Source organism: Acanthisitta chloris, unplaced genomic scaffold, assembly GCF_000695815.1.
Source record: "Acanthisitta chloris isolate BGI_N310 unplaced genomic scaffold, ASM69581v1 scaffold5502, whole genome shotgun sequence".
Lineage (NCBI taxonomy): Eukaryota > Metazoa > Chordata > Aves > Passeriformes > Acanthisittidae > Acanthisitta > Acanthisitta chloris.
Genome location: NW_008662038.1, coordinates 20,687 through 36,036, shown reverse-complemented (window position 1 = coordinate 36,036; position 15,350 = coordinate 20,687). Strand labels below are relative to the sequence as shown.

At 45.0% G+C, this 15,350-nt stretch overlaps 1 protein-coding gene across 1 annotated transcript; it reads left to right on the top strand.

Moving 5' to 3' along the window:
* Nucleotides 1–1,224: 1,224 nt before the first annotated feature.
* On the top strand, nt 1,225–13,417 carry DARS2 (aspartyl-tRNA synthetase 2, mitochondrial). The gene is made up of 16 exons (XM_009070438.1): nt 1,225–1,352; nt 2,494–2,560; nt 2,852–2,953; nt 4,149–4,244; nt 4,938–5,061; nt 5,705–5,751; nt 6,453–6,559; nt 7,085–7,154; nt 7,723–7,902; nt 8,316–8,423; nt 9,583–9,645; nt 9,816–9,968; nt 10,738–10,956; nt 11,689–11,799; nt 12,018–12,093; nt 13,230–13,417. Exons 1-16 carry the CDS (start codon nt 1,225–1,227, stop codon nt 13,415–13,417), a joined length of 1,839 nt encoding a protein of 612 aa, XP_009068686.1.
* Nucleotides 13,418–15,350: the final 1,933 nt, after the last annotated feature.

Genomic DNA, 15,350 nt, shown 5'->3' with positions numbered 1-15,350 from the left:
GACAATGCTCTCAGGCACATGTGTGATCCTTGGGGTGTCCTGTGCAGGGCTATGAATTGCACTCAGTGATCCTCCTGGGTCCCATCCAGCTCTGAATATTCCGTGATTCAGTCCCTGAGGAGTGTGGGGGAGGCTGAGGCAGGCTCAGGTCTGGTGCTTTCCCTTCCCCTCCTATGTCCTTATCTCTGTGTCCCACAGGTCTGTGGCAGTGTTCCCATGTCCCTGGCTCAGCTGCCTGGTGGGATGGCCCTTTCCAGGCTGCTGGCTCGGGCTCTGCACCGTGTGGCTGCTGCTGCTGCTCCTGCAGCTCCAGGTGAGCACAGAGTCTTGTCCCATCCCTTCCACCCCTTGAGCTGTGCAATGTCCTTGTCTGCCTGGGACACAGGTCAGGACAGACCCCACAGGGTCACCTGTGATAAGTTATTGTCCCTGGATCACTTTTTTAAACACCCTCTCTAAATTGTGGTTTTATTTGACTCCAGGCGAATTGTAACTCAAAGTATATCCGAACCAGTTTGTGTGTTTTTATTCTAAGCTTTTGCTTTGCTTTTTGACCCCCTTTCCTCTGCAGCACACAATCTGTAACCAACAGGAGTGGCTAAATGCCTGAGGTAGTAGCTGGAAAACAAACCTCCATGGCCTCTCCTTTACTCTTCTAATTGTAAAGGCTGTGATGAAGGTAGCCAAATTAGCTCATATAAGTATTTATATATGTCTTGGTAATAACATCCTTTCAAACTTCTCCTTGTAAGCTGAACCTCTTGCATGTGTTCTTAGTTTTATAACTTAAGCCATGATTACAGGCACAATGGGGACTGTGCAAAGTCTTCTGTAATCACAGTTCAGGCCTTTTATCAGTAGTTGCAGGCAGGAAACTGTTCAATTTACACCCCTGTGTATGTGTCAGTCTTGGCTTTTCAAGTCCCCTTTCTGCTATACCTTCTGGATTTGAATGTGGAATTGTCACTGTTCCTCAGGACTGCTCTGTGCCTTTTCCTTTTCTTGCTCCCAGAATTTGCAGGGCAATAGTTTGCAGCAAGGCTGTGCTCAGGTTTCTGTATGAAAGTTTGGCTGAAACATGTAAATAATTCCTCTAAAAATATGTTTGGAGTAGCTTTGCTTCATATTGATGTCCTAATGTCTTATTGTACCTGTGTATATGAAGTAATTTCTTTCTCTAGTTGTACTGGGAGGGGAAACTGTTCTGTCTCATCTGCAAAGGCTATGAAAGATTTTATTATCTTTATTCCAGACTTCAACAGTTTCGTCATTCGGACCAACACATGTGGGGAACTGCGTTCTGCTCACGTGGGGCAGGAGGTGACCCTGTATGGGTGGATCCAGTATCAAAGGTAAGTGCAAAAGCCTGGATTCAGACATTTCGTGCTTCAGGTTATCTTTTCATCTCTGGCAGTGGGCACTTTTCAACTGAGTAAACCAGTGGAGAGCCATGTCAGACCACTATGGAAGTTTTCAGTGTTTCATACAAATCTCAATTGATCCTCATTGCAACACTGCAAAGCAGTTAAGAATTATCATCCTTGTGGTATAGGAGAGAAGACAAGAAACAGCTGCAGTTCCAGCAGCTGTGAGCAAATAACTTTCCTGTGAGATTGCTGAGGCACTGGCACAGATTGCCCAGAAAAGCTGTGGCTGCTCCATCCCTGGCAGTGTTCTAGGCCAGGTTGGATTGGGATTGGAGCAGTCTGGGCTAGTGGAAGGTGTCCCTGCCCATGGCAGAGATCTGGAACTAGATGATGTTTCAGGTCCCTTCCAACCCAGTCCATTCTATGGATTCTATAACTTTAGTGTCTTAAATTTTTAAGCAAATGATGTTGTTTGTTTTTTTCAACTGCAGCATCTAATGAAGCTTGTTTGAGGCATGCAAGATTTGCTTAGTAAGCAGAGGTTGGAATGTTAATTCTAATACTTTGCTGTTGGTGGGGTGATGTAACCTCTTCTAGTGGAGTTGAACATTCTGTAAAAATAGGGTGAAAAGCTTGGATGGTGCCCCAAAATGTCATGTTCCTGACTCTGTGCTTGTACAATGGAGACAGGTCCTGTGGCTTCAGTGGACTGTTCATGTGAAACTTATTATGGGACCAGTGTTCTCCTTTTTTGTCTTTTGATTGGGTTTTTTTTTAATCCATGTGAACTTTAGTTATTTCATCTAATTGTGTTTACCCAAACGATGCTTCCCAGCAGGAAAGTATAAGTGTTGCAGGTCCTTGCTCTACATGGATTAGTGTTCAAGTTAAAATCCTGCCTCTCCTGGTTATTTGCACGTTGTTTGCCTGTGGCTGGTCAAAATCTGAAACAAATTGTTCAAGTTAGGTTCAGGTGTGTGAAAAGTGTCTGTACATTCAGTACTTGGAAGTGCTTTGAGATTAGTCCCAAGGGTCAGAAAGTAGCCACTTACCATGTGCTTTCAAAAGAAGAAACTACTGAATTTTTGTAAAAACTGTTTTTCCTTTTCTGTTTTTCATGGATCAGACAAGGCTTGTTTCTGGTCTTGAGGGATTTTCAAGGACTGACCCAGATCGTCATTCCACAGGATGAGGTGAGTTCTACCAAGACAGGAGTCTGTGTTTTTCTCTTTCCTTTGGTAGCTTGGGCCCCAGCAGACACAGAGAGCAGAATCAAGTTTTGGTCAGACAGAGCTCTGATCCACAGGTAGATTTAAGTGTTATGAGAGCTCTGAGCTGACACTGCAACAGAAACATTTGTGCTGTTTCCTCCGGCTTAAGAGGAATGATTTGGGATTCAAGTGGGCTGTGAAGTAATGAGGTGCTTGAGCACGGTGCGTTTGTCCTGTTCTTTGAATTTCTGAGACATTGTCATCTCCTTGCAGGAACATTCCCATGTGAAGAAGCTCCTGTGTAATGCCCCAGTGGAGTCTGTGGTGCGAGTGACTGGAATCGTGTCCCCGCGGCCCCAGGGGCAGGAGAATCCGGTGCGGGTGGTGAGGTCTCTCAGGGGTTTTATTCCTTGTGGGAAGGGACACTGGACAGTAGGATTATGGTGAGGTTTGTGTCATAGCTTTGCCATGGGTTCTGGGTGTGTGACAGCCTATCCTCAGGTAGCAAGAGGTGAAAAAACTGCTATGACATGCAACGTAGGAGAACCTCAAAGCACATTGCAGGCACCCACGAATTAAACTGTATCCCAGCCCTTTGCAAGGATAATGGCTGATTTTTCCAGGCTTTCAAAGCATGGCTGAGAATTTCTTTTTCTTGAAAATAAATGTTGTCCTTGCAAGTTCCACAGCATGTGATGATCTGAGTTTCTCACTCAGAATAGATTTTGCTGTTCTCATTTTGTAGGAAACAGAGGTTTAATAATGTTCTGCATTTCTCAGCTGTCATTGTAATCAGCTGTAGGTTAATCTGTCAGGATTGCACATATCACTGGCAGGCCTAAAAGAGAACCTGGATTTATGATCATGACTTCTTTTTGCTCTGACCATTGGCAGATGTTCATAAAGAGTCCAAGCTTAAAGCAGTGCCTTTATTTCTTTTAATCATTTATCATTTTGTTGAAAGGTTGTATGTCCTTTCTTCTGGTAAATAGAAAGAGTTCTGCAGGATCAAATGGACTTTGCTGTACCTCAGTTCTATGTGAGGGAAGCTGTCTGCCCTCCCTTGGGATCAAAGGAAAAGAAGACTAGTTCTGAGAACTGCTGTTCAAAACTGGAAGTTCTGAGAAGTTACTCACAATTCACCTTTTTTGCCTTGCACTAAGGGCTGCTGCTGCACAGTGAAATGTACACTGTGTGGTGTCACTGAAGCTAATGGCAACAGTATTTGGTTCAAATGTGTGTGCTCTCGATGGGGCTGTGCCTGATTTTCCTCTGCTCAGCATGTCCTTCACGGAGAAGGCAGAGGGAAAGTAATTGTGTTTCTTGGAGAGACCAATATCCTTCTAGGAAAGAACCTGCCAGCTTTGGTGAGGTGACTTGTGTTTTGCTGAAAGGAAATCTAGGTGATATCTGTCCTTGAGAGAAACTCTCTAAGTTATATGTTGTATTAGAAGGCAGGGAGGGTAATCATATGACTTCTTTTTTCCCCTTGACCATCTGTGAAATAACCTTTGTCCAGTTGTTTTCTCTGAGTTTGAAGTTTAATTGTTTTCCTGTCTCTTTGCTCCAGAAAATGCCAACAGGGGATATTGAAGTGAAGGCAAAGACTGCAGAGATCCTGAACTCCTGCAAGAAACTGCCTTTTGAAATCAAGGATTTTATCAAGGTGTCTGTGGTTTTCTTTGCTTTACCCAAGTGGTGGCTTCTCAAAGAATTGGGAATTTGCACAGGGTGATGGTGAAACATCCAAGAGCTTAGCCTGGTTCTCTTCTCTTTGCTTTGGGGGAGTGATGGTGTTTAACAGGGATGCTGCTTGCTTGCAGTTAGGGTGGACCTATAGTTAGAGAACAAGGCTTGAATGACTCCAGATTTCAAATATCAGTGTATGAAGTGATGGTAAAGGGAAGAGTGAAAGGAATGGGGCTATGCTGGTGTTTTTGAGTGTGGAACAAAAGACACAGCTCTTATCACAGTAAAGGTCTGTTTTGTTTGAATCTTTGAATCATAGAAACACAGAACGGTTTGGGCTAGAAGGGACTTTAAAGATCATCTCATTCCAACCCCCTGCCATGGGCAGGGATGTCTTTCACAAGACTAGGTTGCTCCAAGCTTGAATGTTTCCAGGGATGGGGTACCCATAGCTTCTCTGGGCAGTCTGATATTTTTTGAAATGATTGTCGTGCGTGGAAACACTCTCAGTGGCTGATAGTTGTGTAGGTTGTGCATCATGGGTGTGCTGTGGCTTTGGAGCAGCATCTCTTTTTAGCTTCTCCCTTTTTTTCTCGTGGCTTTGGGAGCAGCTTCATTGGACATGCCATTTGTATTCTGTCTGTTAATCCTAATTATCTTCCCCCTGCAGAAATCCGAGGCCCTACGGATGCAGTATCGCTACCTGGACTTGCGCAGCTTCCAGCTGCAGCATAACCTGCGCCTGAGATCTCGGATGGTGATGAGGATGAGGGAATATCTCTGCAACCTCCATGGTGAGAGTACTGCTGGAAGAACAGTGTGCAACCAACAAAGTTTTACCTCGCCCTTCTGCTCTCTTCTTTTGCTGGAAGATATTGCCAACCAACTTGCTCCTCCAAACTGGTCCCACTTAGTAAGGACATGTCTGCTTGTGGTGGGTTTTAGAGGGATGTTGGCAGGCCTGAAGAGCAAAGTATGTTGAAATCTCTTGGCATGGTACAAACCAATTGCGTCAAATTAGCTGATTCCAGTGAGAAAAGGTCCTTTGCAGGTAGTTACCCGTATTTGGTCACCCAATTGAGACATGTCAGAGGGATAGATTGTTTTTAGGGCTTTTTGCTTATCTTAAAATCAGAAAGTGTTTTTTCAAAAAGCAGAGCCTAGTTCGGAATGGTTAGAGAATTAACAATTTCTCAGCCTGTTGGGAGCCCTCTGTCATCAACAGTTCTGGCAGGACATCAGGGTAGCTCAGGGCCTTTAAATCTGTCGTTAAGAGGAATTATTCTTAGAAGCAGCAAAATCTGTAGCTTTTGGAGATGCTCCATGGTGTGCTAGATGACCTATTTTGCTGACTAACCCTACTCTAGCCTACTCTGTCACATTAGTTCTCCCTGCTCTCAGCATATACCACATCTGAAGCATGTGTTTGTTCCCCAGGGTTCGTGGATGTAGAAACTCCAACACTCTTTAAGAGAACCCCTGGGGTATGTATTCTGTTAGTGATGTATTTTGGCCTCCTGCAGCTGCACAGGCAGTTTGTGGTTGAACTGTTGTCATTTGCCACAGTTTTCATTGCTATTCCCTCACTTATAATATCTGATTTGATCCATGGGTCCTTTTAAATGTAGAGGGAGAGGAAGGGGAGAGGTGATAACTTGTGTCTTAATTTTGAACTTTCAAGTGAATAAAGCTGCTGTTTCATGGAACACATATTGGATGCAAGTCTGTCCTGGGATTCTAAAATGAAAACACTTCCTCTAAGCACTATCTTCCCAGCATTTATCCCTCAACTAGTAGGTTATTGCAGTGGCCCTAATCAAGTGAATTTAATTTCTGAGCTTATATTCCTCTCTTTTGCTTCACTAATAGTCACAGAGAAGAGAATTGTAGCCCAGGGATTGTTGATGTGGCTAACACAAAGTTCTTGCATTTAAACCCCTGTCTTGGGTGGTGTATTATGCATGTATTATGCAATAATCTCTCACAGCAGGAGGTGGAGAATTCTTTGGAATATTTTGGAGTGAGCTGGTTAACAGGCTCTAAGTGTAATGTGCAAACAGCCATTTCCTCACAAGTGGGATTTCATAATGGGCAATATAGGGCCTTTCCTCTTGTGCTTCCCCTCTGTTCTGTCCGGAATTGAGACCACTTAACTAGCTGAACTGTGTAAACTTTCTCATGCCAGGGAGCCAAAGAATTCCTTGTGCCCTCGAGGGAAGTGGGAAAGTTCTACTCTCTGCCACAGAGTCCTCAGCAGTTCAAGCAGCTCCTCATGGTTGGAGGAATAGACAGGTAAGAGTTTCTTGGACTCCTCTGCATGTCTTGTATAGGGTTTGCTTGCTTTGATCTGTGAAGTTTCAGATACTTCCAAAAAAAACTTACTGCCAAGGGTTTTGTGTTTTGAAGAGGCATCTGTAAAGACTTGTGGCTTTCCAGCCAGGCCCTTTGCTCCCCAGCAATGTCTCCCAGTCATAGGAAATGTATCCTGTTGGAAGGTTGAAATCTTCACTGCTGTTTTAAATGCAAACCTGATCTAAAGCACAGCCTGCCTGAAGGGCAGAAGTCTAGTGCCTCCACATGCCTCTGGAAGGTATGGTTGGAGATGGCTATACAGCTGCTGATCCAGTTGCTTCCACTCAAAGCTTTGTGCTTTTGAAAGGATGGGAACAAATATCTGCTGCAAAGGGAACAGAGCACACTCTCTGGTTTTCGTTTTTTCCCTTCTCTTTCTTATGATCAATTCTATAGCCAGAATTCAATGCAGGGTATCAATCCTGAGTACTTTAAGTTGTTATCTAAGGAGAATTACTGTTGCAGGTACTTCCAGGTTGCTCGCTGCTACCGAGATGAAGGTTCACGGCCTGACAGGCAGCCTGAATTCACCCAGGTAAGAGCTCGTGCTGCCTTTCACCCTCCTCAACCCAAACACCTTGTAGCTATTCCCCTTTCTGGAGTCTTGGTTTGTGCTAGGATGGTGCTGCTTGGAGGGTCCAGAGTTGTTTGCTGAGTATTTCACAGACACAACCCTCTGAAATCGGTGTGGAACTGAGTGGTTCCTGCTCTTGGCTGACTGCAGTGTCCCAGGGGCAGATGTGGGAATTGCTCTGCAGCAGTGATTGTGCTTGGTGATGCAATCTCCTCCTGTCTCTTCTGGGTCAGGCATCCCATTCCTCAGCCTTGAGATCCCAGGCAGAGTCAGCCTGGTTCATTCAAGGCTGTTCCTTGTGTCCTTGTCATCATTACCTCATTCAGCCCTCTGAGGAGGCTGTTATCTGAGTCATCAGGCTGTAGGGAGATCGTAAGCACATCCCCAGCCTAATGTAGTTGTGCTCTGATGTCATGTCGTGTATTGTTTCTTGTTTTGCTGCCTTTGTGCTCAGGAGCCTCTGGAAGTTGTTGTGCAAAGCCAGAACCTGCAGCTAATGTGGAATTCCCTGCCTTGTTTTGTCTTTTAGGTAGATATAGAGATGTCATTTGTAGATCAAGCCGGGATCCAGAGACTGATAGAGGGCCTCCTGCAATATTCCTGGCCTGAGGAAAGAGGTTCCATTACAGCTCCTTTCCCTTCCATGACATATGAGGAGGCACTGGCTGAGTATGGGACTGATAAACCAGACACTCGCTTTGGGATGAAGGTGAGGGTTTGCCCACTGGAAATTTGTAGCTTTTCCTTTCTGTGTTTTGATAACCTTTGAATCATGTGTACATGTTTGCCCACTGAAATTTGTAGCTTTTCCTTTCTGTGTTTTGATAATCTTTGGATCATGTGTACACGATTGGCTGGAGTTCTGAGTGCTGTAATTTACCCAAGGGGTCTGTCCTATCATTGCTGCTTTGTCCAGGTCATCATCTCTTGGAGAAGAGAGGGTATGATTAGTTTGCTGTGGCAAAATACATGTTGCAAGAAAATTTGATTGTAAAGATAATACAGTTTTTGGAGCAAAAGCTGCTAAAAAGGAACAGTGTTGAAGGTGTTAAGACACAGGTGCAGGATTTTTGCTTCACGTTCCTCCCACCACTGCTTCTTCCCCTCTCTCTCTTCTCTCAGATAGTGGATGTCAGTGATGTTTTGCGAGGATCAGACGTTCAGTTTGTGCAGAAAGCACTGAGTTACCCACGCGGCTCCGTCAGAGCCATTCGGATCCCTCAGGGAGTGGTAAGTGATGCTTTTACATCATGCTTACTGTGAAACAAATAAAATGCCACTTTGAATTCCTTTGTTAGTATGGCAATGTTTCTTGCTATTCCTGTGTCCTTCAGGGAACTTGGGACTGGTTGTAATCAATTTCAGGTTGGGCTGAGTCATGTTAGAATGGACATGAGCAGGAGACAGGAAAGGGAGAAAGAGAATGGAGCTGCAAGATCTTTTCAGAAAAGGGAAGACTTGGGATTTCACCTTGCTTTTTCTGAACTTTTTGATGTGCCTTGTGGCAAGGGCTTGAAACAGGGCTGGGTATGGCACAGCTCTGGGCTAGGTAGAGGAAGGTCAGGTGGTTACATGTGTTTCTCATGTTTGCTTTAGCTGCCCTTGTGGGCACAGCTCCTGTCGTCATGAGAATGTCACAGACCAAACCCAAGGCTGACAATAGATGTGGAAGATTGACACAGCCATATATTTTGGCAGGGAAGCAGATTTAATTCTGACTGTGGGTGTTTTTGTAGCTCGGACAGTATGGAAAAAAATTAATCCACTAAAAACTGAGTTTTATTTGGGGAATGAAGCTTTCTGACCACGCTTTCTCTTGGGGTTCCTTCCATTTTGTCTCAAAGTGCAAGTTAGTGGCTTCCCACGAGAGGGCACTAAGGTGTGTGTTTGAGCAGCACAAAAGTGGAATCTTGAGCCTCTGAACACTGGAGTAGCTGAAAAGAATCAAGATTTTGACTCAGGCCCTCATTTACTGCATTTCTTTGCACGTGAGAGTCAGCCCAGTTGGTTTCCCTCTGTTCTTCCAAATTGAGCTCTGCCTTCCCCATCGACAGTGTGGTGGTGTAACCTGGTTTCTGCAGGCTGAAGGCAGTTAGTAGGCATGATCTGACCCTGCTGACCAGCTGCATTTGTCTGTGAGCAGGGAAAAACACTGCAGCCAGATGTACACCTAGAAGGGTCCCTTCCTGAAAGGGGCCCTTGGGGAAGACAATCAGCTGCAGCCTAGTGCTCTGGGCCTGTCCTGTTCCACAGCTCTCATAAGAACTTGTAGTAGAAACAGAAGAATTTGGGAAGTTTGGAAACAGCTTAATCAATAGATTTGAAACCTAGTCAAGCTTTCCATAGATTTTGCTGATTTTTACTGTGTCTTCTCTTGCTTTTTCCCCAGAAATATCTTAAAAATAAAGACTTGGAGTCCTTAAAGGAGTCTGCAAAATCCCAGTTTAACCAGGTGAGAGAGAAACACTGCAGAGCCACTGGAACCAGTGAATGACACTGTGTATAAAGACAGAGGAAAGTAGAAGAGCAGTTTTTAATTGCTGAGAGTCAGTGCCTGAGCATGTGATGCTGCTAGACAAGAGAGGGCAGCACTGCACTGAATATACTCTTATCTTTCTTTAGGAAGTCATGGAGATTATCTGCAGGCCTGATGGAAGCTTGAAGTCTCTGCTTACCAAGTTTCTTGGTGAGAAGCAGCAGTCAGAGCTTGCCCAAGTGCTGAACGTGCAGGTGGATGATGTGGTGCTGCTGGCAGCTGGTGAACACAAGCAAGTGGTAAGAGGCATTTCTTGGGTGGCTGTGTGAATTGTATGTTGCTGATGGTGGTTTTGATGTTATCTGACCTTAGTCTGATTCTTCTTGTTATCGAAATAGGCCATCATCTAATTTTCTGTTTCTCTGGAGCGGAAGCTATAGCAACAGCAAATAATGCATGAAATGTGCCTATTACTTTTATTGCCCCCAGACAAATTCTGGGAAGGCCTCGTAACTGAAATGAAGGCTGGAATATAAAAAAAGGGAGCAAATCAGTGCCTCCTTTCCTCTTACCTTAACTTCGTTTTTAAAGCAGCAAACAGACTGGAAAACAGGGTCAGCTAGGTAATTTTGTCTCCCATAAGTGGATGACTTATTAGCAGCAGTGATGGATGATTCTGTCCGTCCCCTTCTCTCTGTTCTTGCCAGCAGGTGTTGCCTTGTAAGCACTGGATTACAGCAGGGTGCCATGCTTTGTTTGATAGCCAAAATTTTGTTATGATCTCTCTCTGTGCCTTCATTTCTCTGTCTGCAAAGGATATATCTTACTTGTGCTCCTCCAGTTAATCCACAGCTGTGTGGAGCTTGAGGTTAGTCTAGGGAAGCTCTGTGAAGAGGAAAGACTTGGATGAAAATGGATACGAGGCAAAATGTTTAAGGCAACACTGCGTTACAGCTGATGCTGTCTGTGGTACTGCCTTTATGGAACAGTCTCTTTCCATGGATGGTGTTTGAGTGACTTCCTAGTGGTGGAACTGCCCTGTCTCATGCTCTCCCTTCTCTTTTGCAGTGCTCTGCGTTGGGAAGCCTAAGGTTGTTGAGTGCTGACCTCCTCGAGGCAGCTGGCCTGGCACTCCGGGATCCTACAGCATTCCACTTTCTGTGGGTGGTGGATTTCCCCCTTTTCCTCCCCAAGGCTGAGAATCCCACTGAACTGGAATCTGCTCATCACCCCTTCACTGCCCCTCATCCTTCAGATGCCAACCTCCTCTATTCTGATCCCGCAAAGGTAACTAACTTCAGACCTGCCATGCTGACTCTTACAGCTGCTCACGTGGAAAACTAGGCAAGTAGCGGCTGGTTTTAGTGTAAAATCGTGGGAGTGACTGCACAAGGAAGACATAAATCTGTTGAGAAGAGTCTAGAGGAGGCCACAAAGATGCTATGAGGGCTGGAATACCTCTCCTATGAAGACAGACTGAGAGAGCTGGGTTTGTTCAGCCTGGGGAAGAAAATGTTCTGGGGAGACCTTAGAGCCCATTCCACTGCCTAAAGGGGCTTCAGTAGAGCTGGAGAGGGACATTTTGCAAGGGCAAGCAGTGATAGGACACGGGGGAATGGCTTTAAACTGAAAGAGGGTGGATTTACATTAGATACTAGGAGAAAATTCTTCCCTGTGAAGGTACTGAGGCATTTGCATAGGTTGCCCAGAGAAGCTGTTGATTTCTCATCTCTGGAAGTGTTCAAGGCCAGGTTGGATAGGACTGAGAACCCTGGGCTAGTGGAAGGTGTCCCTGCCCATGGGGTGTTGGAACAAGATGATCTTTCAAGTCCCTTCCAACCCAAACCACTGTGTGTTCCTATGATCTTGTGCATGTCTGTTTGGAAGAGAGACTTCCCAGCTGCTTCGAGTGGCAAATATCAGTTTGTGCCCCTGACAAAAGAAGGGGTTGTTATGGGTTGTTGTTGGATGCAGCTGTGCCCCAGCCTTGCTAAGGTGCCTGTTCCTTTCTCTGTGCAGGTTCGTAGCCAGCACTACGACCTCGTGCTGAATGGCAATGAAGTTGGAGGTGGCTCCATCAGAATTCACAGTGCAGAACAACAGCGCTTTGTGCTGGAGGAAGTGCTGAAGGTAACTCCTACAGATGTCTCTAATGTTCTCTTGAAAATTTAAAGGATTAATTAATTTAAGTATTAGTTTTGAATTCAGAAAGAAATACTCACGTGCTCACAAATAAAGAAACATCACTCTTAGCCCTGAGCAGTGGATGGCTTCATTATACCTTCATCTTGCACTGCTAGGAGGAAGAGCATTGCTTGTCCAGTGATGATACTTATGTAATTTTGCAGGAGGATTCCAAGGTGCTTTTCCATCTGCTTGAGGCTTTGGAATTTGGAGCTCCACCTCATGGAGGAATCGCTTTAGGTAAGTGCTTTACAGCTTTCCAGATGCAGGTGTTTTGTGACTTTTCTTGGCATACTAGATGCCAGGAGCAAGTCTCATGCTTGTTAGGGAAAGCCTTGTCTCCTCCTGCCAGCGATGGCTGTTCGGGTGTTGTGATTTGGCACACGGAATGGTAACACTGTGTGGGCTTATACAGTGCTGCTGTCTCTGCAGCTGCTTTGTGGAAGGAAACAGAGGTCATTCCACCACGTGCAGGAAGTTTGGGTGTTCCTCCCCAGAGTCACAGTGTAGTTTAGTTCTTATGCAAGGAACAAGTCAAACTTTGGTGGCTCTAAGGACAATTCTTATCCCCTGTTCCACAAATAATGTGTTCATTAAGATTGGATCATCTTTGTTCTCATTGCTGTGCAGCCAGAGCAGGATCCCTGTGCGGCATGCCTGGAGGCCTGGGGCAGTGTGGTATTTTGTGTGTCACTGCCTTCAGCCTCCCTTCCCTTCTTCCTTCATGTTTTGCTCACTAGTTCAGATAATGTCAGGTTTTTTTTCCTAGAACCCTGCAAGTTTGTGGTTTTAAAAAGAGAAGCAAAAAACGCACCCAACAACAACAACCATCCCACCACCAAAACCAAAACTCTACAAAAAACAAAGGTAGAATTTTAACCCGTAGTTTTTCAGTGTGACTTTGCTCCATCCAGTTACCCAGAGGCTGTTCTTTAACCCGTAGTTTTTCAGTGTGACTTTCCTCCATCCAGTCACCCAGAGGCTGTTCTTTTTGAATTCATCTTGGTTGCTGTAACCCTTCAGAACTGCAAGAGCTCTGAGTGGTTAAGTAGAGCCCTGACAGTGTCCTGCCACTTAGCTGCCCTGATTGTGTTATGCTGTCTCTGCAAAGGCACTGTCTCTGTTGTGCAGCCCTTGGTGTGTGGCAGAGCTTTGTGTAATATTGAAAAGCTTTATTTTGGTTGGCATTTCTGCTCTTGAGGCAAAATCTCTTTCTCTGCTCCTGGTTAAGATTAATTTTTTTCCCCTACTTGCTTCACTCTTTTTCTTCAAGCTCAGTAATATTACCTACTCCATCTTTCTGTTTTTTCTGACTCAGAGGAAGTAATATAGAGCCATAACTCAAGTGACTTCACCAATTTGTTTTCTGCTTCTAGGACTTGACAGGCTGATCTCTCTCATCGTTGACGCTCCAAGTATCCGAGACGTCATCGCATTTCCAAAATCCTTCAGGGGACGAGACCTGATGGGCAATGCTCCAGACTATGTCACTCCAGAAGAACTAGAGCCATATCACATCCAGGTTTCTTGGCCTCTTGAAGAAAAAGAGGCAAAGAAAAACTGACTTAAAGCCAGTGCTGTAAGATGATCTGTTAAACCAGAAGTGGTTGCAACTCCTGAGTGTTAAGATTCGGTTCAGAAAACATCAGCTGTTATGGGAGGGTGGGGGACAGCCCAACCCCACTGTACTCTGGAAGTTTCAGGATTGAATTGGGAAATAGAGAAAAGAGCTCCCTGATAGGAATTTACCTTTGGGTTAGTAATGGAAAGGAGAAGTAGAAAAGCAAAAGGAACACAATTTTAGCATAGGAGATTGAGACTATTTGCTTTAGGGTGTCATATTGGAGGGAAGATGGGATCTGGTCTTTTCCAACCCCCACTTTTTACATGTCCTTTGTAAAGTATTTCTCCTCCCAGCTGGAGGAGATAGTGTCAACTTCCCTGGCAGGATGGTTTGTATTCCTGACGATCATTGAATCTGTCAGCTGAGGACTGTGACAATAAAGCTGTGCTGGGCCAAGAGTTCTGGACACTGCACAACAAAGCTTCAGTGCAGCCAGCAACTTGGCTCATGTTGGAGGATACAAGATCATGCAGAACTTGCCACGGGGAGTTTACATTCAGCTGTGTTCTCCCTTCAAAGAGCAGGAGAGAAGCATCAATAATGTTTGCAGCGTTCGTCCTTGGGCATGTCAAAGAGGTTGTGATCTGTATTTGGGGCCTGTGGTCCTGGTGCTTTGCAGCACACCAAATCAGGTGTATATATGTTTATAAATAAAGTATACCTGGCAATGTGATGTTGGCTGAGCTCAGCTTTGGGCTTTCTGTACAAGAGTAAGCTGCCAGTTTTCTTTTTGGACCTCCGATCCCTCCAGGGGATGACAAGAAATCTGTGGCCGCATAGCAGAATTGCTGATCTGTGAGTTCTGCCTGGTCCTGCAAACCTGCTGCTACGTGGTGAGTGATGCAGCAGCATGTTCCTCCCAGGTAACTGTTCATCCCTGTCCCACACCAGAACATCCACGGTGCAGGATTGACTGTGTACTGAGTAGAGAGTGAGCTCTAGCAGCATCCCACCCTGCTGGGCCACTTGGCTCTGCTCTGCAGTGTACAGGAAGCAGAGGCACTCTGGTGGGTGTTCTTCACTTGGTGTTTAGCCTGGAGAAAGAGAATTGGTGGGAGGAAAGGAGGAAGGTGAAGAAGCTGGGAAAAGAGAAGGGATTATCTGATTAAGGTGGGAAGATGGTGCAAAGAAAAAAAGGGAGAGCTACTGTGTCCCTGTTGGGAAGGAGAGCAGGAAATGTGCCAGAAGAGCATAAGGACAGAAGAGAAGACTGTAATTTTTGTCGGAGCTGGTACTGCGCTCTAGGAGAGCCTATCCTTCAGATTCTATCAGATTCTGGCCTGTTCCAAGGGTTATTAGCTAATTCAAACTCCACATTGTGGGATAACATTGCATGGTGGTGCACACTGTTTTTTAAATACTGTCCTGCCCTGTTGGTAAGAATCAGTAAGGCAGGTGACTCTTCCCGTTAAGGTTGGGTGTTGGGGTTTGAGTCCTTTGTGCAGGCTAAAAGTGCCATCCACAGACAAGTGATAGTGGAGCTGACTTGCTGCTGCCTTGCAGATTGTGAGATGATGGAGTTGTGTGTGTAAAAGCAAACTTAAATCCCTTCTTATCTCATGGCATGATTGTAATCCAGTCTCAGAGCATGGTTAAATATTATTTAACACAAAACTAAGCAATCCTGGATTTATATTCACATTCATTCCAACCAAACACTGAATTCCTTCTTTTTTTTTCCTTGTATGAGCTATTCATTCTTATCTTGAAATTAATTTGCCTTTAGTTTACTTTTTTTTTCCTTTGCCTGAGTAGAAGCTGTCAGGAATGGAGTGAGGATCAGTTTTCAGAAAGAAGCTGAGCTGAAAAATGGATCCCTAAGCAGATCCATGTTGATCCTTGTGGATCCCTTCCAATTCAGGATATTCTATGA